Source organism: Carex rostrata, chromosome 33 (assembly GCF_964058835.1).
Source record: "Carex rostrata chromosome 33, lpCarRost1.2, whole genome shotgun sequence".
Taxonomy (NCBI): domain Eukaryota; kingdom Viridiplantae; phylum Streptophyta; class Magnoliopsida; order Poales; family Cyperaceae; genus Carex; species Carex rostrata.
Window position 1 is genome coordinate 3,945,094 of NC_135950.1, and position 26,522 is coordinate 3,971,615.

The window sequence follows — 26,522 nt, forward strand, 5'->3', positions numbered from 1 at the left end:
AGCTTGTCTTGGAGTGTAAGCATTTCTCAAATTCACTCCATTTCATAAAGAAAGGACATATCCAGTTACCCTCTGAAAGCATATGCAATTGAGTTCTCCAGTGTATGTTAACTCTGCAGAAAAGGATTTTGGTAATGTCACGGGAAGAAAGCAGGTGAAGATCAGAACCCCACATTATTTATTTACTTATCGGATTCACTGTCAGCATGCATTAACCTTTCATTTATAAATTCTTTTCAATTAAATAACATAAATGGTCCACAAACATTACCTATCTATTATTTAGATATTAAAAGTTTCTAAAAAGAAATCATCATACTTTAAACTTTACATATCAAATTAATCATTATAAAAAAAAAAAATCAACATTCTTTTTATAAGAAAAATATTATGTTTTGTATTGAATCAACTAAGTGTAAAATTATTTCTATCCATTTTTTGTGAGGCAAAGTATAAAAATAATATTTCTATCGATTTTTACTTCACTTTAAATAATTTTTCAACTTTTCTCACATTTTTAGGATTTCTTTGTTTCTTCTCAATAAACAATGCAAAATTCAACTAAAATGTTTTAATAAATAAATTTTGCAAGAATATGTTCTTATTTTACAATTTATTCCAATGTTATTACAACCGGATTGAATGTTTTAAACTTGGTTGTATTAAATGTTTTAAAACTAACTTAGCGGGCCCAAATTACAAAGGATCATAAACATTTAGTTCTCGGCCCATTAAGTCCTTCCGCAGGTCCGATTTGACTAAGTCAAATTCTCCTCCAACGTCTCCCACTTTCCTTGACAGTGATACGAGTCCGCATCTGCTGAAATCCCAAGATAATTTTAGCAAGCTTGCAATTTCTCTCCTCCCTCTCTCCTCTTCCTTCTTTCTCTCTTTGCAAAAAATTCAGAAGAGAGAAAGAAGAGAGAGGAGAGAAATTGTAGGCTCACTGAAATTCTCTTAGAATTTTAGCCGACATGAATTCATGACATACACCTCCAAATCCAAGCAATAGGATTATATAGTCTGTTTTTTTTTTTTTTCTAAAAAAAAAAGAGGCAATGCCCATTTCATTTAACTGTAATTGGTTAAATATAAAGTCAGGCGATTATGACATCCAGTAATCTACAATCATATCGTCTGAATAATAAAAAGAGGCAATGCTCATTTCATTTAGCACTCCGTCTCCCTCCGTTCTCTTAGTTATGTGCTACTGCTACAGTGTTGAAGGTTTTGGATTGACAAATGAAAAGTTAAAGAAGGAATAGTATACAAATGTGCCCTTGTCTTTGCAATTTAATTACAAACTGGTCCCTTCAGTTCTCTGATTTAGACTAGACTGATAAATAAGTTTCTGTAGAACCTACAAGCAAGGGAGCGGGTGTAAAACAATAAAAATCTTGTGACCCATTTGGCTAGGTGAGGTTCTGAAACCAAAAACATGATAAGGGGACATCACCCGAACGACCCGTATGATTAACTGACGCCTAGGCATCTACCTTCTGTTTGCGCACGATTTATAACATGTGAGGGATTATTTAATCTTCTAAAGTTAGGTGAAATTGGCACTGTGACGTCAATTAATTTTAGAAACTATAAATTAAAAAAAAATTATCAAATTAACTTGATTGTTTTGATTTCTACAAAAACTATAAGAAACTTGGTACAAAGTGTTCTATCTTTTTCGTATCAAATTGCTATTTTGATCCAAAATATTTTTACAAATTTTCAGCTCACTGATCACAGAAAATTATTTTTTTGTCTGTGCCGAAATTACAGTTCATCCCCTTGTTTTTTTTTTTTTGTCTGTGCCAAAATTATTTTTGTCTGTGACATGTAGTGTAGTGTGTAGTTTATCCAAATGGGATGCTGCTATGCGGGTAGGAAACATAATTAATTAAACAAAGAATGTGAAGTAAGAATAATTTTTCGAGCATTTTGCATGGATACGACATCTTTATTTTAAATTCTTCAAGATACATAAATTTCTTACAAGTTAATTTAGGCCGTGGCAATTTATTTACTTGAACGTGACGTTATCAAATAGAATAATTTATGCCAGCTGGTGTATCGACCTACGTGGAGTATCCTTAACCTCTTGATATGGTCTCACAGATTGACTCATCTGGATATGTACGGCTGGATACCGTTGTGACACGTACGTCTGAATACGGTGCACCGTGCATGGCCCACCATACTAGTTGTGGACCGCTTCAAAATGTATTTTCTAGCGCTCCATGGGAGAATCGAACGCATGTCCTATACTATCCGCGACAAAATTTTTAACCACTACAGTATTTGACATTTGATGTTAGAATCTACTAACTTTAAAATTTAATGTATATCCAAAAAATTTGATATTTAATTTATATAATATAATAGGCGTATCGTATTCTTGATTTTTAAAAATTATTGTATCATATCCGATATGATATCTGTGCTCGTATCCATGCAACATAGGTGGTAATATATAAGCTCTACATGTTTTTTTAGAAGACAAATGACACTACAAGCGGTCTGAAATCTGAATGAATGGTAGTTTCTTTCATTGCATAAATTGAAGGGAGAGAATGAGGTTAATTACATGACTAAATTTAAGCTGACCAAATATGCTTAAGTTTAGCTTCTTAATATTTGTTTGTTGCTTCTTAAATTAATAACAGAGAATTTGCTTTTACCAGCATAGAAATCAATAGAAAGAACATAATTTCCCCAACAAGACAAATGTCAATACCACTGAAGCGATAATGAAAGTTATACATAATAAAATCAGATTGTTTGAGATATGGTTGATCTATTTCCTGCACTAAACAAAACACCAATTATATCATAGGAAATCACCAAAGAAAGACAATTTTGGCAATCTTTGATAACCGTGGAAAACTCACCAGCTCCTTGTCATCGGCCAATAACTAAAACAAGAAATAATAGATTATCATTAACATGTAGGTATAATAAAGCTATAGAGAACCTAAAAAAAGTGTGCATTAATAACCTTTAAAATAATTGATGGGAATTTTTCTCAAGTATGGATCTCTTACCAGAAGAATACCATCGTTTAGTTGAAGTTCTTCAACGCAGAAAGGTTACCAAGTACTTGCTTAGCAAACTGATATTGATCAAATTGACAAACATCAATGAGATAAATCTTTGCAAAAAGCAACTTAGGGGTTTCCATACAGAGATTCATAAAATCCCCTGTGATACTCAACCATTGAGGTTCGGTGCACGGATGACGAAAGGATCATCAATGATAGATATGCCAGATAGCTCCAAGATCTCAAGTAAAGGACAACTTGAAATGAGTTTTTCCACAACAATCCCGGGTACATCGAATTGATCGAACAGCCTTAGGGTGCGAAGAAACTTGAAGCCTAGGAAAGATGCAGGAACATGTATGGGCATTCCCCAATCTATATGCATATGTTCCAATGCATGACAAGAGAAGCTGGAAGGAATGAAGCATTCTTCATTAGAAGATGTCCCCAGTTTTATGTGAAGATTCTTGATTCCATTTCTGGACAAGATAAGCATCCATCGACCAATTGCCTCATTACACGCATGATTACTGATGAGTTTAAATTGTACAATTGGACCGTGATGAACTAATAATACTTGGTCAACCAGCCTAACTAGCTCTGACTGTGCACAGTCTTTTGTGAACACCAAATTTGGAATTGACATCCATCCATATTTTCATTTGGTAGATAGAATGCACGTCCTAACCGCCTCTTTAATTGGAAGTTTCACAAGAACTCTGTCTTTGACCTCTGGGGGCAAGTTGCTTAGATAATCTTGTTCAAAAGTGAGATCAACACTACGCTTTCGGGGCTGAAAGTTATATATCCATCGTGTATTGTATTTTTGGACCTGGTCAAAGCATTGGTAAATTCTTTAACAATTATAGGCAGAGAATAGCAACAACTAAATAAAGCAATTGGAACCTTGGAATTAAGGATGCTGTTCGGCAACACCCCTTAATCCTAGTTAGAATTAAGTTCTAACGAAGCTTAAGGAACCGGTGTTCGGTAAGTTAAAGGAAGGGTCAACGGATTAAGGAAGTTAAGGAAAGCTAAAGGAGGGGGGAAGGTGCCTTAAGGAATGGGCAGCAAATTAAGATCTAGGCAAAAGGAGGCTAAAGGAGGTAAGCTTAATCTGTGCTAAGGAACCAGTGTTCAGCAAGATTAAGCGGCTAAGGAAGCTAAAGGAGGCTCCTTTAGCTTTAAAGAGGTTTAATCCTGTCCAGCCGAACAGCCCCAAGATGATCACTGGTTCATTCAAAATAGAATTTCAAGGGAGAGGGAATAATTCATTTACTACATGGTTCAGAAAATCGGCCGATTCCGAGTCAACTCGGCCGATTCAACTTGGGATCGGACGGGACCGGACTAAGTTTTACCCGATTCTCGGGTTTTTGCGAGTTTCTCAGAAAAATCGGATGAATAGTGACAGAATCTGCCGATTTTCTGATTTTCTGGCCGAGTTACACCGAATTGAGCCGATTTAAAGCAAAAATTTCCAATTCTCACTAACCTGGACTGCTGTGCCATTCGAATTTCATAGGAGCAGTCCCAATCGCAGAAGAAGAAAGGCGGAGGAGAAGCTGTTAGCTATGCCAATGGATTGCCATTCGATTTGAGTAAAAGGCGACAGAAGAGAGAAAGGGGTTTCGCCCCTGTGTTTGCGCGGATGGGAGAGAAGGGAAGAGAGAAAGAAGAGGGTCTGTGGGAGGGGGTCCACTGTCAGTGAGGGAGATAAAAGAGAGGAATGGAGGGGATTTGAAATGAATTCGAAATTTATATTCATTTGAGTTAATTCCCTTTTGTCATTCAATCCAAATCAACTGACTAGATGATTTCAAGATTCGTGCTATCTGTGATCCAATGGTTCAAACAATTCAGAATTTATATGAACTCACTTAATTTGTTTTATAATTCATTACGGTTGTAAAATTTTCGATCCAAACTTTTGTAAAAATTTACGATTAATTTGCACGAATAATTGACATTTTTATCTTTCAAATTTTAGAATTCAATTTATATATATTCATACATGATAATTAGAATAATTATATTCCCAATAATCTAACGAAACTTGTAAATAAATTTTCAGATTTATAATTTTCTCAGAATCCGGATAATTCAATATCAATTAGTATATATGTATATATCAATATAATTATCAACTCACATCTTTATAATTCCTAAATAAATAAAATTTACAATTTATATATAAAATTATTCATACAAAACTTGTATATTTATTCTACTAATTACAAACTTATTTATTTATTTCTTTACACGAATCATTTTATTTTAATTTCAAATTCTCATTTTATTTATAAAATTTCATAAATTATTTATATCTCAAAATTTTCAGTTTATATTTTAAATTAATAATATAAGTTCTAAACAATCATTGGATTAATTAGTAAAAAAATTATTTGAGTGAAATTTTTTAAATTTATCATGATTAATATTTATTTAAAATTTTGGGATATAACAATTTGAGTGTAATATTATCTTAATTAACATAGTTTTTTTAGAAATTATTTTTATCAAATTTTTTCTGCTTTTTGGCTACAAAACAAGGCTTCTGCCAAAAAAAACCCAAGTTACCGATCCGATTTTTTCGATTCCAGCCGATTCATCCGATTATGATTCCACGGTCAAAAACCCGATTCCAATTCCGATTCTGAGTTTCAAAACTATGATTTACTAGTTCAGTAAAGCAACAAATAATTCATTGCATCATCAAAATAATTAAACCCTTTATGATTAGTAGGAAAGTTCCAACCATACTACAGAGGTCACATTTCGTTTAAGAGAAATGTGTTCTCTGGATCTATTAAATAAGAGAGAATCTCTCTATATATCTATGAAATCAAAGAAACTACAGTGACACACAAACTCTACCATAATTCCAATATAATGTAAGCATAACAAGGGCATATTTTAAATTCACCTTAGGGAAAGAGGTAAATAATTATAAAACTCTAGCAAATTTTGTGTCCTATAATTTCTCATATCACAACATGCTCAGTTCATTGCACACATCAAACAAAGAAAATTAAAACAAGAAAGAGCGAATACCGAAAGAATCTTCCTCTGCAAAAGCTAGCCACATTGATTTGAATAATAAAGGAAATAGATAGATAATTAAACAGAGAGAGGGAGAGGAGTTGATTTACCTGAAGTAATCAACCTGAAGTAGAAGTAGAGGGAAGGAGGGAGAGGTACCTCAGCAGTGAACTTGAGGGAGAACAAAATAGCGTTGGCGCGGATCTCATCTGGCAATCCCATATAATATAATATGGAGTAGAACTAGGGTGCTCTTAAGCTCATCAAAGTTTTGGTGAGCTTAACTCTAAAATTCATCAAATCGATTTCAAATGACGAATCCAAACCGTTGAAACCCGCCTACCTTATGTGTGATGCACATCTACATGTGAAATTTTTAAATATTCGAATTAATTTAGTATAAAGTCAAGCGGTCAAAATTAGAAGGTTAATAAATTAATTTTAGTGCATTCATTTTTTGAACGTTTTTTGACTGCTTGACTTTATACTAAATTAATTCGAATGTTTAAAAATTTTACATGTAGACGGGTTTCAACTGTTCGGATTCATCATTTGAAATCGATTTGATGAGTTTTAGAATTAAGCTCACCAAAACTTTGGTGAGCTTAAGAGCACCCTAGTTCTACTCTATAATATGTATGTAACCATTTAATATTGTTTGGAAGTTGTAACGGGATATTTATTTAATTTTTACTATTAACGAGGAGGCCTCCCTTGTCTTCTTGGGAAGTGTTGTTGACCATGGATTCAATGCTCTGTGTTATGCCTCCTCGTTAATGGAGCATATATAGTTATTTGATAATTTCTAGTCGAAAGATATTTCTAATCAAATTTTTATTTTCAAAAACGAAGAGATTTTGATGATGTTGTTGCTGAAATATCTAAATTGTTTGATAATTAATTTTTCAAATGACTTTATATCATTATTATAAAAATAAAACAATTATTTGATAATGGTCAAATTTTTTAAAGTTTTGATGGACGAATAATATTTTTTCAAATTGCATAACTTCATAAATATTTTGTCATTTATCTAAATAATTTAATTCTTTGATTTTTGAAATTTTTTACGTCAATTTATATCAAATATTGGTAAGTTAGGTGTCAAATGACACCCTATTAATCGTAGAAAGTTAAAATTAATATATTAATAGGAATAATTTGAGATGTGCATTTTAATTTCATGTACACGCATTTGCATTTATAACATTCTCGTTTCATGTACATGCATGTACATGTAATACTATTAGCGTGTACTTTCTTGATTCATTACTCCTATCAATTTGTTGAGGCATCTGGTATGCAGCTGCAATGATCCGACAACATAAACCTGGATCGATTCGTTGTTCTATAATCACATGTCATTGGACCTAAAGTTCAAATCCAGCCCAGTCCTTCTCTATTTTGGGCCATATTGGCACAAAATATTATATTTAGGGTGTCAATGATACTCTTTTATTCATTTATCCGATCCATATCGTATCTGATAAGACGGCTACGGTTAAGATTATTTTTCGTGAACTTATCGGATACGGGTATGGATAAAGATTAATGTTTGTTATCTAAACGAGAAAGGATACAAATAAAGCCTATTTTGTAGCCATTATCTGATCGGGTAATTATATATATTAATAAACATTGAAAATAGTACTTTAATTGGTTTACTTGCGCTTAATAGAACATGCATGATCATAATTTTTTTTCTAACAAAGTACTATACATGTGTGAAATGAATGTATATGTTTTAATATTATATTTAATAAATAATAAAAAAATATTATTATATTAGTATTACCTGTTATTTACCCGCTACTGTTTTGTTATCTGACAACTGTAACAGGTAAGAGTCGAGTACAAATAAAATAATTTATAGTGGATAAGAGTAGAGTACGGATAAGGACAATTTGTAATGGGTACGGATATGAAATACTTTCACCCGACTCTTACCGTACCCGTTGTCACCCCTAATTATCTTGATCTAAATCATATATTTTTGAAATTAAAATTCAATACTAATATACAATAAAAAATCATGTGTAGTTTACTCGTACTATGTTTAAATCCATATAAATGCATGACAATATTAAAATAATCTAAATATTAACTAATCAATATTAAGTAACATGTAAGCAAAATAAATATCAACTTTAATTAGAATGGTGCTAATGACAATGATGACAACACTAAACTTGACCTTTTAATGGGTCTTAACTGGCCCAATAAAATGTATAACAACAAGTCTTGATGCTCAACTTTTCCGGCCCAAAATTTGGGCTAATTAAGGCCTACTCTACCAACATGCTCACTTTTCTGTGTTTTGTTGGGCATGGAAATTAACGAGGATGAACATATAAACATTTTAATTAGTGCTGTGAATTGGACATAATTTATACAAATATACGCATACATCTTATGGCGACAACTAATAAATGCAAATTAAGTGTTCAGTCAAAAGACAGAAATGTCAAAGACTCTAGCTGAAACAGATTTCGCAAGGGAATATATATATGTATTATTACACAAAGGAAAAAAAAAATGCAATAAATTATAGAAGTTGATATATATGTATTATGGGCCATAAGCCCAATTACCAACTACAAAGTACAATTAGCCCAATTCTATATATAGATCCAAAAAAAATAGAGAACATATATTGGAGTTTTCACAAAAAAAAAGAAGAAAAAAAATAAACGTTCTTGAGTGTGTAAAATTATTTAGATAAAAATAAATACTTCTTGAGTGAAAACTCAAAATTGCCAACTAAACTAAAATTGTGTATACATTTTAAGTAAAAGTTACATATAATTATATATCCTGTTGATAATCATTTAAGCTCCAATGACCATCAGCTTCCTTGATCATATCTCTATTCTGACTTACACACCAAGCTACAGGAACTGGATACTTATCCTTCAAAGAATCACATCTCTTATTAACAAGTGCTATATCTCTCTCAACCTCCAATTTAAATCCTTCTGTACACCAGCAACACCATGCAAATAGTTCTCTAAATTGTATCATACAATTTCATTTCCTGGACTCTTCACGTATGGCGATTTACTTACATCAATTGTTAGTTCAACCCCTACATCACTGTATGAAACAGGAGGTGGACATTTAGGAACTATATCCAAGGCGTTACGAATTCGTAGTAGTCTTAGGTTTGGCATTTGGGTATACATATTCTTGAAATCTGAATTCCTGACCCGAGGGCTAGCAAACACGATGCCTGTGACTGGACAAGTGTTCGAAGGAGAGTGGTTGGATCAGTTAAGGTGGTTTGATATGATATCTATGGAATTTAGTGTGGCGAGAGCTGCACCTAAGCTGTGTCCAGTTATAGTTATGCTTGTGTCCTCACCACTGTACATATCAGTTAGCCTCCCAATCTCTATCAAAACCTAATAAAAAGTAAAGTTTAAAGAAAGAAATGTCATAGCTAACTAATGTCATAATAAATAAATCCGAGTATCGATCTGCCGATGAATTTTATAATTAAGTTCCTCTTTGCTTCAAAACAACTAGCATGAGTGTGACAGTTATATGGATTAAAAGTTTTAGGGTGAAGCAATCTGGATCATTTATTGGCATGTAAAGGCTAGCTTCATACGTAGTCAAAATAATACATGATAGTAAATTTTTGAAGCACTAGTGGAAAAACAGGAATCAGGATCGGTTATATGGACACCCGATCCTAATAAGTATCTGGATCGGTTTATTTAAAAAAACCGATCCTAAAAACTATTCAGATCGGTTTTTAGTAACAACTAATCCTAGTTTATTACTATTAGGATTGGTTTTTTGTGGAAACGGATCCTGATACTATCAGGATCGGTTTTATTTTAGAACCGATCCTAATAGTTCAATCATTTGGATCGGTTTTTAGTAAAAACCGATCCTGATAGTATCAGGATCAGTTTCCAACAAAAACCGATCCTAATAGTTTGAACTATTAGGATCAGTTATTGGTTAGAACCGATCTTGATACTATCAGGATCTGTTTTAAATAAAACTGATCCTGATAGTAATACATATTTTTTAAGAAACTAGAAAGATAATTTTTTTTTTATTCCTTGAATATACATATTAGTTATAAATGATTTCGATGTAACATTTGGCAAATTGGAACAAGAAAGAGATACATTATTTCCAGAGAATAGAGAACTAAATTACAAGCATCATATCACAGCACCTGTCCCCTCATTAAGTGTCATTGCTGATGACAAACCTCCAAAAGAAACAAAACACACACCAAGACAACCATAAATCTAGAATTCCAAAACATATAAGATTACACTTCTTTTTTTTGGTAAAAAACCTAGGTCCAGTTTCATTAAGAAACAATGTTAAATTACAAAACACAGTAAAAATCTTCAGAGCTACAGTCATCCAAAATTCAAAGAACCAATTTTTTTCAGTCTGACTCTTCATTTGGTTCTTCATCTGACTCCGAAGATCCTTCATCCATCTCTTCCCCTTTCTTTGATGATCCTTCAACTAACTTTTTACTCAACTCTTTTTTTTATTAAAGTATGTATCTTCATATTTCTCTCGGTAAAAATATAAAACCGATCCTGATAGTATCAGTATCGCCTTCATCAGAATCGGTTGGATTCCGATACTGATATGTGTATATAACCGATCCTGATTCCATATTTTCCACTAGTGAAGTCAATTAATATTTTGTAAAATTATATATTGGTCAACCATATATACTTTTTAGTATTATAAACTTAACGTATCAAACAAAGAAAATTTGCACTGAAAATGACCTGAATGGATCGCTTGCGTATGAAAAGAAGTAAGAAACAACTAAACAAATAATAATAAACAAAAAATAATTAATTACCTGTTCTCTAGCACTTTGCTTATTGAAGCGGGAATTGGGATTCTCTGATGTATAGATGGATAAGAATCCCCTATGCACCAGTGGTTCATCATTACGGTCGATTGCTCGACCAAGCAATGCAGAAGCAGATTATACCAACGTGATATCCATGTCGTTCACCCAATCCGACACTTCTAGGGTTCCTCTCCAAGCAACCACGATATCCCTCTGCCCGAGCAATGCCTTTCCCCCGTCAGTTGCCACCGCTACATACCCGATCCAGTTTGACACCTTGCTCCAGGTATTACCTGATCTGTTATTCACCATGAATGCATCCGGTACGTTTATGCTTGCTGTAGCGTACAAATACTTTGTGGCACAGATACATGTACCTTTTCCAACAGCTCCGATCGTCCGTACCTATTAATATTATGCAAAATCGACTCAATTTGCGACATAATCTTAAGTTTGTTGTGTCAATTGACTATGAGAAAAAAAGAGTCCAGCTATGAAACAAATGCATAAAAAAATTGTAAATCATTTGCCTTAGTTAGATATTGTACGTACCAAGGTTCTAAATAGCGATTATAGCGGCATAGCGGGGAGACCAAAAAAAAAAAGCTATTGCGAATAGCGTAGCTATAGCGGAAGCCATCACACATAGCGATTTTCCCTTTTCAAACTTTATATTCTATATTTCTACTAATTATCAACATAATCAATATTAGAGAATTGGTGTAACAACTAAATGACAACTAATCTAAGTCTATACTTTTTATCAATTACGCAAATAAGAATGAAAAAAAATCTAAAAAGTAATATTATTTAATAGTTTATACTTCATGGTATTACATATTATAATAGACAAAGAGCAATTAATTTTATAAGTTAAATGAAGTCAATATACATATTTAAACATTTTATAATTATAATAATAATCAAAATCAGCTTTCAATTGAAACGAACGATAATAATTTTACAAACGAATACTATAAAAAGAGTAATCAAAATGAATAATTAGTATTTGAATATTTCTCGATATAGAATGATAGAATAAATCACAAATAAAAATAGAAGCATATAGTTTGGTTTAGTATACTTATCGTAGAAGACCATGTAGCATTAGAAATAAGAATAGAAGTACAGAAGTCCATATAAATTGCCAAAAAAAAAAACCATGTAGCATAACGGTAGCTATAGCGGGTCTCATATAGCGGTAATAGCGGTCAGCTATTATAGCTATAGTGGTCGTAGCTGAGTTAGTGCAATTTTCTCTCATAGCTTAGCGTTTATGGTCCGGAAAAGCTATAGCTAGCTATTTAGAAGCCTGGTATGTACCTAGGTGCACTGAGATTAGGTGATCGCCGCTCCCGATTGAAACCATCATAGGCCGCTTGCGCCATCTCTCCATAGTTTATTATACTGCGGCGAAGATCTATGTCTAGTGGGTCCAACATATTTTTCCAGTTGCTATAGCCATGGATCTCCTTCCACCTTTTAGCTATATTCCCAAAAAGGTTTTCAGACATGATATGAAGTTTTGTGCTGCTATCCAGGGTTTGCTCTTTCCTTTATCTTTCTTTCAATCCAAAGTGACGTTCGATTAATTGAATAAACAAATGTAGTTCAATATGTATTAATCAGTTTATGCTTTTAAGATTCTTTGACATAGTAATGCTGGCTAGGTAATTAAGTTATCATTATATATATTAGATTAATTTTCAAGTAAATATATACACAACAAGAATGAGACACTTTTTGCGAGGATAAAAAAGTGACTTTTCGCGACGGAGTACCGTTATTGTTCTGTTTTTTCTATTTGCGACGGTACTTTTTGCGACGGAGTACTGCCATAAATGTGACTATGATAATTAAATCTATTTTATTAATTGACTTTGGATTTATTAATTGATTAAGCAAATGTATTTCTATATCTATTGATTTCAGTTTATGCTTTAACATTCTTTGACAAAGTAATGCTGGCTAGCTAGCTAGGTAAGTTATCATTATATTAGATTAATTTCCAAGTAAATATAAAATACTATTGGTTGAATGCGACCATGACAATTATGTTTATGTTATTACTATTAGTGTTGGATTTATTGTCAATCTCGTTGGATGTAATGCCAACATTGAGCATATATGTATGTTGTTCGAGCAATAATTTTTTTCGTCTATTTGATTAATTTGCAAAAACATACAATTATTGAATTTTACGATTTATTCTATTTTTGAAAGATATGTAGGTTCAAGTAAAATGGAATTGCATTAATGGAATACTTGGATTGAAGAAATCATGAAGACTTTATCAAGAATACAAGTTGTAAAATCAGAAACTTGGTAAAGTAAGTTTGAGGCTGTTTTAACAGGGACAAACGTTACTAAAACGTTGATAAAACGTTGTAACGTTTTCAGTGCAAAACTTGATCAAACTCAGAAACGGCTTAAAACCTTGTAACATTTTTTATAACGTTATAACGTTTTAGGATTGTCAAAAATATAGCACAACTGTACAGAATCAACTTGAAACGTTATAACGATTACCAAAAATGTTGTAACGATTTATGTGTTGTCAGAACGTTATGCACAGCTGTATAAAATTCGAAATTCAAATTACAAACGTTCTAACGTTTGGCAAATAGTTGTAACGTTTTAATTCCGCGTTACAACGTTTGACAAAAGTTGTCACGTTTTAATTGAATCTGAGCTTCAAAAATTCCTATTTTTGATCAAGATTTTACAGAGCTAAACGTTATTAAAACGTTATACAAACGTTAACGTTTTGAGCAGTTAAGCTGAGCTGTCAGAAAATTAAAAATGCATTTTGAGGTAAAACGTTGTAACGTTTTATAAAACGTCGTAACGTTTGAGCTCACTTAGCTAATTTTTGAGTTGTTTCTATAAATAGGGCATTGGGCTTTCTTTCCAAATCATCTGAGTCGACCCTAATCTTCTAAAAAGTGATTTTCTGAGAGATTAACTTACTTCATTGTTGTGAGAGCTTAAAACTTCAAAATCCCTCAAACAATCTCAAACCCACTTCACTAATCTCAACTTAGATTAGGTTAGAGTGATCTATTGAGTGTTTCTCTTGAGTAGCTCAAACTAAGAGACCTTGTTCTCATCTCTTTGAGTTGACCGTTTGACTTCCCGTTTGGTGTGTAAGGGCTCAACGGTTCACAAGTTGTAATCCTTTCGTATTGGGTAATAGAAAGGCGCACCACTTAAGGTTGCGAAGCCCCGGAGACGTAGGCCTTTGTTTTGCCGAACTCCGTTAACATCCCGCGTGTCAAATTTCTCTAAACTCATCTATTTACTTTCAATTGCAATTTAATTTCAGTTTTTGAGCAATTAGAGATGCACTTAGTATAACATTGTAATCTAATTATGAATTGTTTACTATCATATATGATTGTCAATTTAAGTGATCAAATAAAGAAATAGACAATTAATATATCCCTTATGATGTGGTCCATAAATTTGTAGAACAATTTAGGCAAAGATCAAATCATTGATGGACTGATTCTGAAATTTACAATTAAGGAAACCGATTCTCCAGCTACTGCATGAATTTTGATGCATTTGCACGCTTTTTTATGCACATTTTTTTTAAGTTGGCATGTGGCCAGAAAATCGGTTTGGGGTTAGGGTTTGGCAATATGTCGACTCTATATCTCTCTATATAAGGATTGGTCGTCAAGGCACAAGGTAACCAAGAAAAGCATAGACACTGAACATATGTTTTTCTCTTAAAAAAAATATAGTTATGTGTGTCTTCTCTTCTTCTTCGGCCATCAAAGAATAGAGAAGAGAAATCCATTAGAAAATATGGAGATGATTTCTCAACGACCACACCTTGCTGTTTTGGAAGATTTATTCCTCGAACTGATGACAAAAGGCAAAAATGACTTCTTGCCATTGAAGACTTGTCTCGTGCTCATGGAGACGGCTTGCTCTACTATGGCTTTGGTTATTCCATGGCAAACGACATGGAATCAGGTATTATGTTCTGCACTTATGATTTATGTTTTGAGTTTCTTTGGCATAAGATGGTCCTTAGGTTAAGGTGAGAAATCGTTTCTCTTTCTCCGGGGTGTAAGTATTTGATCTCTAGATGAGATGTAATTGTTTAATATCTAGATAAAGTGTAATTGTTTGGTCTTTTATGATTCCCCAACAATTAGTCCTTGCTTTGATTTTCTATCTTGACAAGCTAGTACTTTAATCCCTCTCAATATCAAGTTGGACTTTAATTAATCTTTTTTTTTTTGTTTGTATTGTCCAATTCTACATGACTTAAACTGCACATCATTACCTTTAAATAATTCATTTTTTAATTGATACTTTAGTTATCTAATTTTTTCAATCCATTACTTGTAAGCAAGTTATTTTGAGAACCAATAATTAAAATCCTAATAAAATATGTTAGATATACGGCATGGTCCTTAAATTTGGTTATTGTCTTGATTTTCCAATCATTTAAATGAATTTTTATTTCCAACACTGCCATCTTAACTGACAAATACATAATACATTTTAATTATATCTATTTTTACATATGGATTTATTTGTCATATTGGAAATCTTTTGGTTAATTATTTGGAAATTTCTATTTTTGTAACGTGCCTCCTACTACAAATTAATTATTCTGAAAAAAAAAACACAATTGAAGAGGCGCTAATTATTAATTTGGACCTATATATTTTTCTTAAGACTCCAATTCTGATACACATATTCGCGCATTTAATTTCCAGTGTGATGTCCTCCGTACGTGTTTCATTGCTTAATTTCTGATTGGGGAAAGCATGCACGAAAATAAAAAAGAAATTCACTGCCTTTCTTTTTTCCATTCTCTCTCATTAACATGATTCATTGATCAGAATTCTTCATTGGTTATGATGTTGTCAATTTATTGAATTTCAATCAAATGCTAAATATTAATATAGTTAGATCAGAATTCTTAATTGACTAATTAGAATGCTCATCCATGGAGGATTGATAAGATAACCCTCTGAATTAATTCTGACTATTCAGAAGTTTCAATAAATGAAGTAATTATTTTGTATATATAAGAACTCAAAATGGCCAGCTGGTATCTAGAATTGATTCCAAGCCTTGTTGTACCTTCTATTGACTTTGCTCATTTTGAAGCATTGAATCAAATCAAAGGTATACTATAGTCAGCAAATTTTGGAGAAGATCACATCAAATCAAAGGTATACTATAGTCAGCAAATTTTGGAGAAGATCACATCAAATCAAAGGTATACTATAGTCAGCAAATTTTGGAGAAGATAACATCTCTTGCTTAAGGCAAACAACGGAAGAAAAGGAAAACATACGTCTAAAGTTGCTTTCTTCCAGTATTTAAGCTGGTAGATGATAATAGTAGAGTAGAACCAGGGTGTCCCAAAGTTGATCAAACTTCTTTGTGAACTCAAATATAAAATTTATCGGATTGACTTCAATGACGAATTCGAAGTTGAAATCTTTCTACCTTACGAGTGATGCGTCTACATATCAAATTTTTAAACTTTATAATTAATTTAGTATATAGTCAAGTGGTCAAAATTAAAAGGTTTATAAATTAATTTTAATGCATTCATTGTTTGGAGGCCTTTTGACCACTTGACTCATGAAAATTTAATTGAAAATTTAAAGAATTTCACATGTAGATGATCACTCGTAAGGTAGAAGGATTTCAACAGTTTGGATTGTTTAGATTCGTTATTTGAAGCCAATTTTATAGATTTTAGAGTTGAGTTCATAAACAAACTTGCTGAACTTAGAAACATCATAGTTCTACTCCATAAAAGTGTGTGTGTAGATAGATAGTAGACTTTGACCTACTACAATAAATGTATAAATATACTCTGACATTGAAATATTATTTGATTATTCCAGATCAACATAATATTCTTTTCTTGTACTCTATGTTAAAATTAGACATTACAAAAATTAAAATATATTTCATTTAATATCTGGAACAATTGTTAAGATTTTATTTGATTATTCCAGACAACTTAATATTCTTTTGTTGTACTCTTATGTTAAAATTCGAAATTACTAACATTAAAATATATTTTTGTAAGAGAGTCTACAGTAATTTGTATATTACCGATCGACCTGTTTTATGGATCTATTTCTCTATTTTTCAAAGTTCAAATAGTCAATCCAAACCATAAAATATGATTTTTCATATGCAAATATACTAGGAGAGAAAAATTTATATATTTTTTAATTCTTTTAAATTAGTAGAAAATCACTTAATCCGAAATTATGAATTAATTGAAGCAGTGATTTTTTAATATGATAAAATAATTTTTAAAAAAATGTAAAATTTGATCTTCAATTACATTTCTCATGACAATTCCAATGTAATGGTGTAATGGTGTAATGGCGTACATCAAATCACTTCCATATCAAGAAAGGACTCAACTATGATTGAACACCAAAGCCCTTGCAATTTAAGAAACATAATCAACTTGCTGCATTCGAAGTGATGCATGGCGTGCTAGCTGTACGTACCATTGGTCTCTCTCTCCTCCTCTCCTTTTCTTCTCCATTTGTTCGTCTGCCTCGCTAGTGGGTCCCCTGTTCAGTCTCTCTCCTTTCGCGTGGCTCCCGTTGTATTCTTTTAATTTTGACCCTACGGGCCCAATATTACAGAGGGCCATGATCATTTAGTTCTCGGCCCATTAAGTCCTTCTGCAGGCCCGATTTTACCTCTGTTTGAGTCTGACTGTCTCCTCTCATTCCCAGTTTGACTAAGTCAAAATCCGCTCAACACTAGACAACAATGTTTTAAGGGAAAATTGTGAGAACCCACTACAAAATCTTGAAATTGTGAGATTGCCACTACAAACTTCAAAATTGTGAGAATGCCACTATAAACCGTCCATAATTGTGAAAATGCCATTAACAGTGTATTCTTATAACATTTTTATCAAAAAATAACTGAAAAATACTGTTTTGGTATACAAAATTATGTATTTCTGATTATACCCTTCATACAAAAACAGTGACACTCCAGTTGATATCGCCTCTTCAAATTAATATTTGATAAAAATATTATAAGAATACACTGTTAATGGCATTTTCACAATTATGGATATTTTATATTGGCATTCTCACAATTTTAAAGTTTGTAGTGGCAATCTCACAATTTCAAGGTTTTGTAGTGACAATCTCACAATTTCCCCATGTTTTAATTATTCCGCTTATTTCAAAACATAGAATCTCATCATGCAAAAATATAAAATATGTACGCACGCACGCATCAGGGTAGGGCTGTAAATGAGCTGAGTTTGAGAGAGTTATCCCCAACTCGAATTCGGCTCATTTAATAAACGAGCGAGCCAACTCGAGTTGAGATGATAATAACGAGTTGTAGAGCCAACTCGAACTCAACTCGTTAATAACTCGAGTTGGCTCACAACTCATTTAACCAGTGATAGTATTACAACACAAGTTCAAACTCAGCTCGTTATCAACTCGAGTTGGTTCACAACTTGTTTATAACTCGTTTAACCAATGATAGTATTACAATATAAGTTCAAACATATTTTACACGAATCTCAAAGCACAAATAATAGTCTAGAGATTCGAATTTCATTATTTTGGAATTTATTGTGACCAATACTATGTAACTTTATGTAACTCGAGTTATAAATAAGCGAGTTGGGGCCAACTCGAACTCAGCTTATTTATTAAACGAGTTGGCTAACTCGAGTTGTAAATGAACCGAGTTAAACGAACTGTAAATTAGTGAGTTACGAGTTCAAGCTTTTTTTGCTCTGAATAGTCCCTCTCCATGCAATCAACACATCTCTCCTACCCAAAACCTTCTTTCCTTCGTCGGTTGCCACAGCCACGTACCCCATCCAGTTCGATTCTTTGCTCCATGCTGCATCAGATATGGGTTTGAGTATAAATGCCTCCGGAATGGAAACACTTGATGTGGCATAGAGAAACTTTGGGACTCTGTATATATTAGGGTTTAGTTCTTCAACCTTTTCGAGAAGATCTCTCCGGTTGTAGAAGCACATAAAGAATAAATCATCTGTCATATCGCAAGACGTTTTCCAGAGATATGTCAATTTGTTTATATCATGCACTGATTTTAAGTTCTTAATTAATTATACATATGCTGTTATTAACATGTTTTCATTTAAATATACAGTCTCCCCTACCACCATCCATATACTTATGCAGAACTACACGAGGTTCACGACCGATGATGCATGTACTTCTTGAAATTAAAAACATTGGGTACATATGATGTACATTTTTGTAGGTGCTCGCTAGAACAATTAATAGTTGTGTTTTGGAAGTTAACTGATATAAGTACAATGTTGTTGGTTGTTTATGTCATATATGCAACTAGTGGGGGTGTGATTTTTGAAATATTCATTGATGGCTTTAGTTAATCATACGGGTGGAGGGGACCGGTGTGTGATTCTGGTATGTCTTGGGAGTTGTCTTAATTTGTTGCAACAGAACATATATGTTAATTGATGAAGGTACTTGGGTTAATTTAGTGCTATATATTAATTATGTTGGTTAATTTAGTGTTGCATTGTTCTATATATATGTTTGCTGGTCTTCTATATTCTCTTGCTTAATTTGTTGCATGTTATTTGTATTCGATTTAGTGCTATATATAGAGAGAGAGAGATTATATATGTTATTTATCTTGCGTTATATATATGGAGGCTAGCCTAATAGAGTCATATATAATAAATATATAAAAATAAGTCACCAACGGTCCGAAGCAATAACTGTTGGCAAACTAGGACCTGCAAACACCAACTCAAACACCATAGTGTTGTAACACGCTTTTGCCAATGGCTAATAACACCCAACATATTATTTTCATCTGTCCCCAATTTCCAACTGATCGCGTTGGAGCCAGTGTTGTAAAAAACGTCCGTTTAAGCCGATTAATCGGTAGATTAGTCGTTGGCGGTGACCAAACCGTTATGGATTTTTCTGACTAATTGACTGATTATTTCCAATTATGGCCGATTATTCCCGATTATTCCCAATTAATCGCTTGGCGGTACCCTATCCGTCCGACGACTGCATACCGTTATTTACAACACTGGTTGGAGCTTAACGCCATCGGCTCAAACCGATGACATATGTGCATACATTTCTGATCAGGGCAATTGATAATGGTTGGAACCCGATGGCGGATAACAATTTCAATCGATGGTAAAGTATTTTTCTGTAGTAGTGTATGTTCATAATTAATTATAAGTTATTTTTTCCGATTAAATCAATCGTTTCAGTTTATTTTTAAAACCTAATTTACTAGTTCGGTTTAGTTTAGAAAATAAAAAAAAACCCGTTAGACTGAACAAATCAAAATTTTTAAACCCATCTCCCGTTCGAACCAAACATTTTTAAAAAATCAAAAGTTACAACGTAATGCATATTGTGTGCTTCGGTTCAAAACCAGTCAAACCGAACCAAGCAAAAATTTTAAATTCATCTTTTATAAAATTCAAAAATTAACAAAAAAAAATATTAATTTTTATGAGTAATATTATATTTCGGTTCAGTTTGATTCTTGAAATCAAATAAAACTTTAATTTACCTATTTCAATTCGATTTGAATCGAATCAAACTGATGAGCACCCCTAGATGCATCAGTTTATTTATCTTTCATGTTCAAATTTTAAATTTCAATTTCTTGCTGTCTCCTTTAATTTGTTCTCATATATACGTAGTTTAATTTTTCTAAGAGGGTTCTAAGACTGGTCCAAGAAGAACTAATACAAAACATAATTTTTTTTTAAAAGAAAAATTAATAATTCTTCTTTCTAATTTTTTAAACAAATGTTCTTGTATATATGTCCATCAAATTAATTTTATCCTCTTCCTCCTTTTCTTTTTTCCTCAACATTAGATGCTTGCACATGTTTTTTTCACATTTTTTCAATTTAGTATTAATTTTCATAATAAAAAATATTAATTAATCTTTGACATTGCGTATTTCAAAATATTGTGTTCCGATTAAGAATATAATATTTATGAAGTATTATATTTAAAATAAAATAAAAATTGTCTTTGCCAGCAGTTTTATTTGGTCTCGAAACTCGGTTTATGCTAGGATTGATGAAAATATATAAAGGACACATTTAAATATTTTTAATGCTAAAGATAAAAAAATCGGATTGTGGGATGCGTACGTTTGCAAATATAAAATATAATTTGACTATTTTTTTTTTAGAAATAAAATTTTGTCATGGTCCTTTATATATTAACTTTATTTTTTTATCAGTCGTACGTACGTATGTATACTTCATAATTTTGTACAGTACGCGCGTACTCCCAGCATGATTTATTTGCCCCGTGTGCAACCTATTTAATTAAGAAGATAGCTATATATATATGTGTGCGCGCGCGCATGTGTGAGAGCATCAGTAATTAAATTAAAAATGCAAAGCACACATGCATACAAGAAATTAATTTAATAAGAGAACAGAAAACAATGCTAAATATGAAATTGGAATTGGAGTACGTAAAATACTCCCATGGCTCTATAAACATAATATATGAAGTGAAGGAACATGTTTGCATAAATGGCGAACCTCATCTGCCTTTCCCTCATGGCCCACATCCCACCAATCCAATTTTTGAAGGGTGGTTAGGTGTCGTAGCCCCTGAGGAACACACAATTTTCTACATCCATTAATATGGAGTCCTTTAAGATTGGGCATGGCCCCCTCCTCTATCTCCCAATCCTCTAGCACTGTACATTCTTGAAGATACAATTCTTCTAATTGGTTGAAGGCTTTAGCTGAGCATCTCATTTTTCGATTAGTTTTGACTCCACTTAGCATGAGACTCTTGAGGTAGTGTAGATTCTCCAGTTTCGGCATTAGATCTTGGTTGAATTCCCAATTAATAATATCAAGACAAATGAGGTGAGGAGGTAGCATGATAACATCAATGGCTCTTTCATTAGCCTCTAATAGTAGATATTTTAGATTCTGATAAAATGGGTACTCCCTCATATCAAATATGTCTCCTGGAATAGAACCGGTTAGGTTGAGAGAGGTTAGGTTCTTTAATGTGCCAAGGAAAGAGGCAACTACCTTCCATGAACATGATTTGTGCTCTAAATCTAACGTACGTAAATTGGGTAAATGAGGAAACCCAGTTTTCCATGATTCATTGGTAGTAACCTTTGTAAGCGTTTGTAAATTTGGTAGTTCTGTTGATGGCGGCAGTTCTGGAGCACAGAATCCGGTCACAACATGCCTCAGTGACTTCATGTTCCATGCACAGTCAGGAAAATTATCTACGAATCCCTCATCACATACTTTTAAATTGATATTAAGAATCTGTATACACTTCATAGTGCCTATCACTTTCCCCAAGTATCTTTTCCCGTACTTGTCTTCTCGTCCAGTACACTTGTCACTTAGCACCCCAGTAAGCTTCAGATATCTTAACTGAGTTAATCCCTCAAACATTCCCACATTTATACTATCCATATGACCGGCTTCAGTGCTTACCACTTTGAGCAACTTTTGCTTAGAACAATTCGGCATGAGTTTTTCATGAAAGCACAATAGAGTGCGGAGGTTTTGGCTCATCACGAGTTTATCAGAATTTACATGATGAACTGCCACACGACGCGCCCTACTCAAGCTTTGTTGATCACAATCCGGATGTGAATACACCACAAGAAAGTTGTCTTCCTTGGCTTTTTGGATAGCAAGATCCCGCAGGACATCGTGAATGTAGCAAACTTCGATAGAACCATCACGATATCTAGATTTTACTTGAACCAGGCTCCTATTATGCAATAAGAAAATTTGTTTTAACATACAAGATCAAATTTGGAGTGCTTATAAATGTCATAACTAAATTATTGGAGCTTACATTTTTCTAGGGTAAATTGTTAAAGAAAGTATTGATTATGTATTATAATATTAACTAACACTCATAAATTTTGAGGACAGTAAACATTTCATCAAAAAAACATATTTAGCTTCAAAACTATTTAGTTGGAAACTCTATACATAACATGGCTTTATTTTTTTTTGCTTCTTTTCTTTTTGTTTCTCCTGTAGTGCTCCTTATATTGGATTCCTATTGAATCGAAATGATTTACTATACGCCTAAAGGTTTTTATGAATAAATAAATAAATTGAATCTAGTACTTGTACACAATGATATTAGCACGTTAAAGTAAAATGTGTAAAGCATTAAATGAAGTAAGTTGTACCTCTGCACGAGATCCTCCAAGTAACTCTCTGCAGTTTCTTCCAATGTTCTGTTATCTTCTTGTGGTATGAAGCCCTCTGCAACCCACATTTGAAGTAAAGATGTGGCATTGATTTCATGGTTTTCAGGAAATGCAACAAAGTACATAAAACATGATTTAAGAGCAAATGATAGATCCTCATAACTAGTGCCTATAATCTCACTACATTTCTTTCCATCATCAACATGCCAACTCATTGTTTGTAACACTTTACTCCAAGCAATATAGTTTTGTGGCTTCTTTGATAATAGGCCTCCTAAAACCAACAATGCGAGAGGCAACCCACTACATTTATGGACAAATTGATCTATGATATTAGATAGATCATCAAAAGCATTTTCATTTAAATCGTGATTTGGAAGAGCCTTTTTCAAGAAAAGGTCTAAGCTTAACTCCTTTGTTAAGAACCCAAGTTTGTATGGTTCACACGTGGGATCTGCATTCTTAGCAACATTAAAGAACCTAGTGGTTATAAGTACTCTACTTCCCTTATTTTCGTTTGGGAGTGCTGCTCCAATTTGAGTCCATAGATCGTCTGTCCAAACATCGTCAAGGACTATGAGGTATTTTTTTCTTTTAAGAGACTCATGAAGCTTGGTAAGGAAAGCATTTGGTTGCTTGCTCGGGTCGATAGGAGGATCGAGTTGTTCTGCTATTTTTCTCAAAATGTCAATTAATTCGAACTTTTGAGAAATAGCTACCCATATGCGAAGTTCAAATTGTCTCTTGACATCAGTACTGCAAAAATAAAACATTTATTGGATTTTATTATGACAAAATTTTTAAGATAATAGATTCTTTTAACAAAAGAAAAAAAGTGTGTTTTGAGGGTTAAATTTATGCATAAATAGAAGTTTGTGGTTTTCGTGACCAATATAAAGGGCAATGGTTCTCTATTTTCTTCCTATTTTTTGCATGGTATTGCAAAAGTTGTTGGCGTAATAAAAATAGATTTGTACAGTATCAATTCGCACGATTCAGCCGTTGTTTATGAGATCTAGCTGGTTTTTTTTTTATATATTATTCATAAAATGTCCGTGGGTCTAATCTAGCTGTTGATCTTGTTTAGATTTGCACAATATCAATAACTCGTGCAATATAAAAAAAAAAAAACACAATTAAGTAGCTAATACGGCCTACCCTCAATGACCTGCTGGGTTGGGTTAATAAAGGCTTCCACTTAGAACAATACACTTTAATTAGCATGGCACTGACTAGACTTGAGAGTAGGTTCGATGGACATCGAACCTACTTTGATTCGATGGACATCGAACCTACTTTGATTCGATGGACATCGAACCTACTTTGATTCGATGGACATCGAACCTACTTTGATTCGATGGACATCGAACCTACTTTGATTCGATGGCCTCAACCACCATTCTTTGTTTAAACAATAAGATTTGATCTGACATGTTTTGTTTAAGATGTTCAGTCATGATTGTTTCTGACATATTGCGTTTTTAGTTCAATGGGTGTAATATCAACCATCATTATCTAAATATATTTTGAAACAATTTATTATTAACGAATATTGTTGGTTTCTTAAATATATAACTAGCTAATATCAATTTACAACTAGTAAGGTACGTAATAATAACATTTAGTTGTCTGTTATAAAACACAAGTAAAGTGCCCACATGGCAAAGGTTGAAAGTCTATTTTGATCAATTTCTTTAAATGTGATTAGTTTAAAAATTGATTGCATAATCATGTATTAGTCAATAATAAGAACAAATAAAAACTTTAGTGTTTGACTCTAAAAATATGCCAAGATGATTACACATTTTTATAATTATAATGAATTTTGTAGTATTAGAAAATATAAGAAATTCATGGAAATGGAGGCAGCCGGTTGGCTCAGCAAATGAAGAAGAAATGGGCAGCCAAATAATAAGTATGTTGTATATATATTATCAGCTGATTGCCCCTGTGAAACCAGCAGTGGTTTCCTTTGATTTCAATACTTTATTATCTTGATTTATTTGAACAGTATGCTGTATACTATCCTAAATTAAGTGTAGCAAGAGGTTGAAACCAGAGTAAGTTGCATGCATGATCAGAAAGCGCCAACATGACTTGGATGGTTCAGCATGCATAAACCAAATATTTAGTTCTCTGTTATAAAACATATAGAGTCACTTCACTCTTAAGAGTCAAACGCTAGATTTCGACGAAGTCATATCATCTGAGGTGACATAATATTTTTCTTTTTATCCAGACCGTTCAATCAAAATACGCAAGAATATATTAAAGGGACTCCATGCATTTTACCTCGGTCTGATTGGTTCAGATTTTGATTAGACGGTGCGGATCTAAACAAAAATATTTTGTTGTCTTAGAGGATATGAACAAGATATATTCTTACTGGATTGGACCGGAATCAAGCCGTACCAATCCGATTTCAGGCTGAGTTATAGGGTAGGTAATTTTTTCGTCTAATTTCAGCTAAAATGGTCCGATTTCAGTCAAATTTCAGCTGCAATGGTCCAATTCCAGTCAAATTTTGACTGAAATGGTCCAATCCAGTCAAACTTTGGCCACTCTCCAAATCTTTTTACTTCCTACGTGAGTCGAACCATGGAGCTCTTCAATATCAACTAAGCTAACTACCACCACACAATGCTACCTTTTGTTGCTAGAATAGATAACTATATGTAAATATAAGTGTTTAAAAAGCTATTGAAGAGAAGTAATGTTTGTATTATATTGTATTAGTGGATTATTTGATTGTAATTATTTGTCTTAATAGAAATTGTTCACAAATTATTTTTTAGTATGAAATAAGTTTCTGGCAAAAAAGTTTGAAATTCCAATCCGAAGGTCAAAAGACCGATCCATATTCCAATTCGATTTTTTCTTTCATGGATAGGATACATACTTTTTTGACTCGACTGAGTGATCATTAAGATGCATTCTGTCTCGACTTACCAATTCGACCCATCTCTTCAGTCAATTATTGTCAGCCTTGCAATGAATTGTCTTATTACATATTTTTCTTCTAATTATATACAATTGATTTACTAAAAATTAAAAATTATATGGACTTGATTTAATAAAATTTAGGTTTTTACCTACAAAACTAATCATATGAGGCAGTTCACAGTTGTCTCGTAAATCATAAATTCATCAGACAATTTGTTAGAAAATTATAGTACGTGGCTGAGTGAGTGGGTTCGATAATTTGGCAAATTGATTTATAATTTCTACAAATTCATGAAACATAGTTCATAATTTTTGCAAAGCTTAGAGTTGAAATCAACACTGGTTAAATTACAAAAAAAAATTAGAATACACTTGTTGACCAAAAATATATAAAATTCAACCAGATTTAT

At 32.7% G+C, this 26,522-nt stretch overlaps 1 protein-coding gene across 1 annotated transcript in view; it reads right to left on the reverse strand.

The window, feature by feature from the left end:
• LOC144548688 (putative disease resistance RPP8-like protein 2) overlaps window positions 1–26,522 on the reverse strand; it is an 84,705-nt gene that overhangs the window by 8,322 nt on the left and 49,861 nt on the right. Inside the window, exon 4 of the mRNA XM_078297417.1 lies at window positions 23,149–23,925. Coding sequence (XP_078153543.1) covers window positions 23,149–23,925 — 777 coding nt within the window. The remainder of the gene's footprint in view (window positions 1–23,148; window positions 23,926–26,522) is intronic.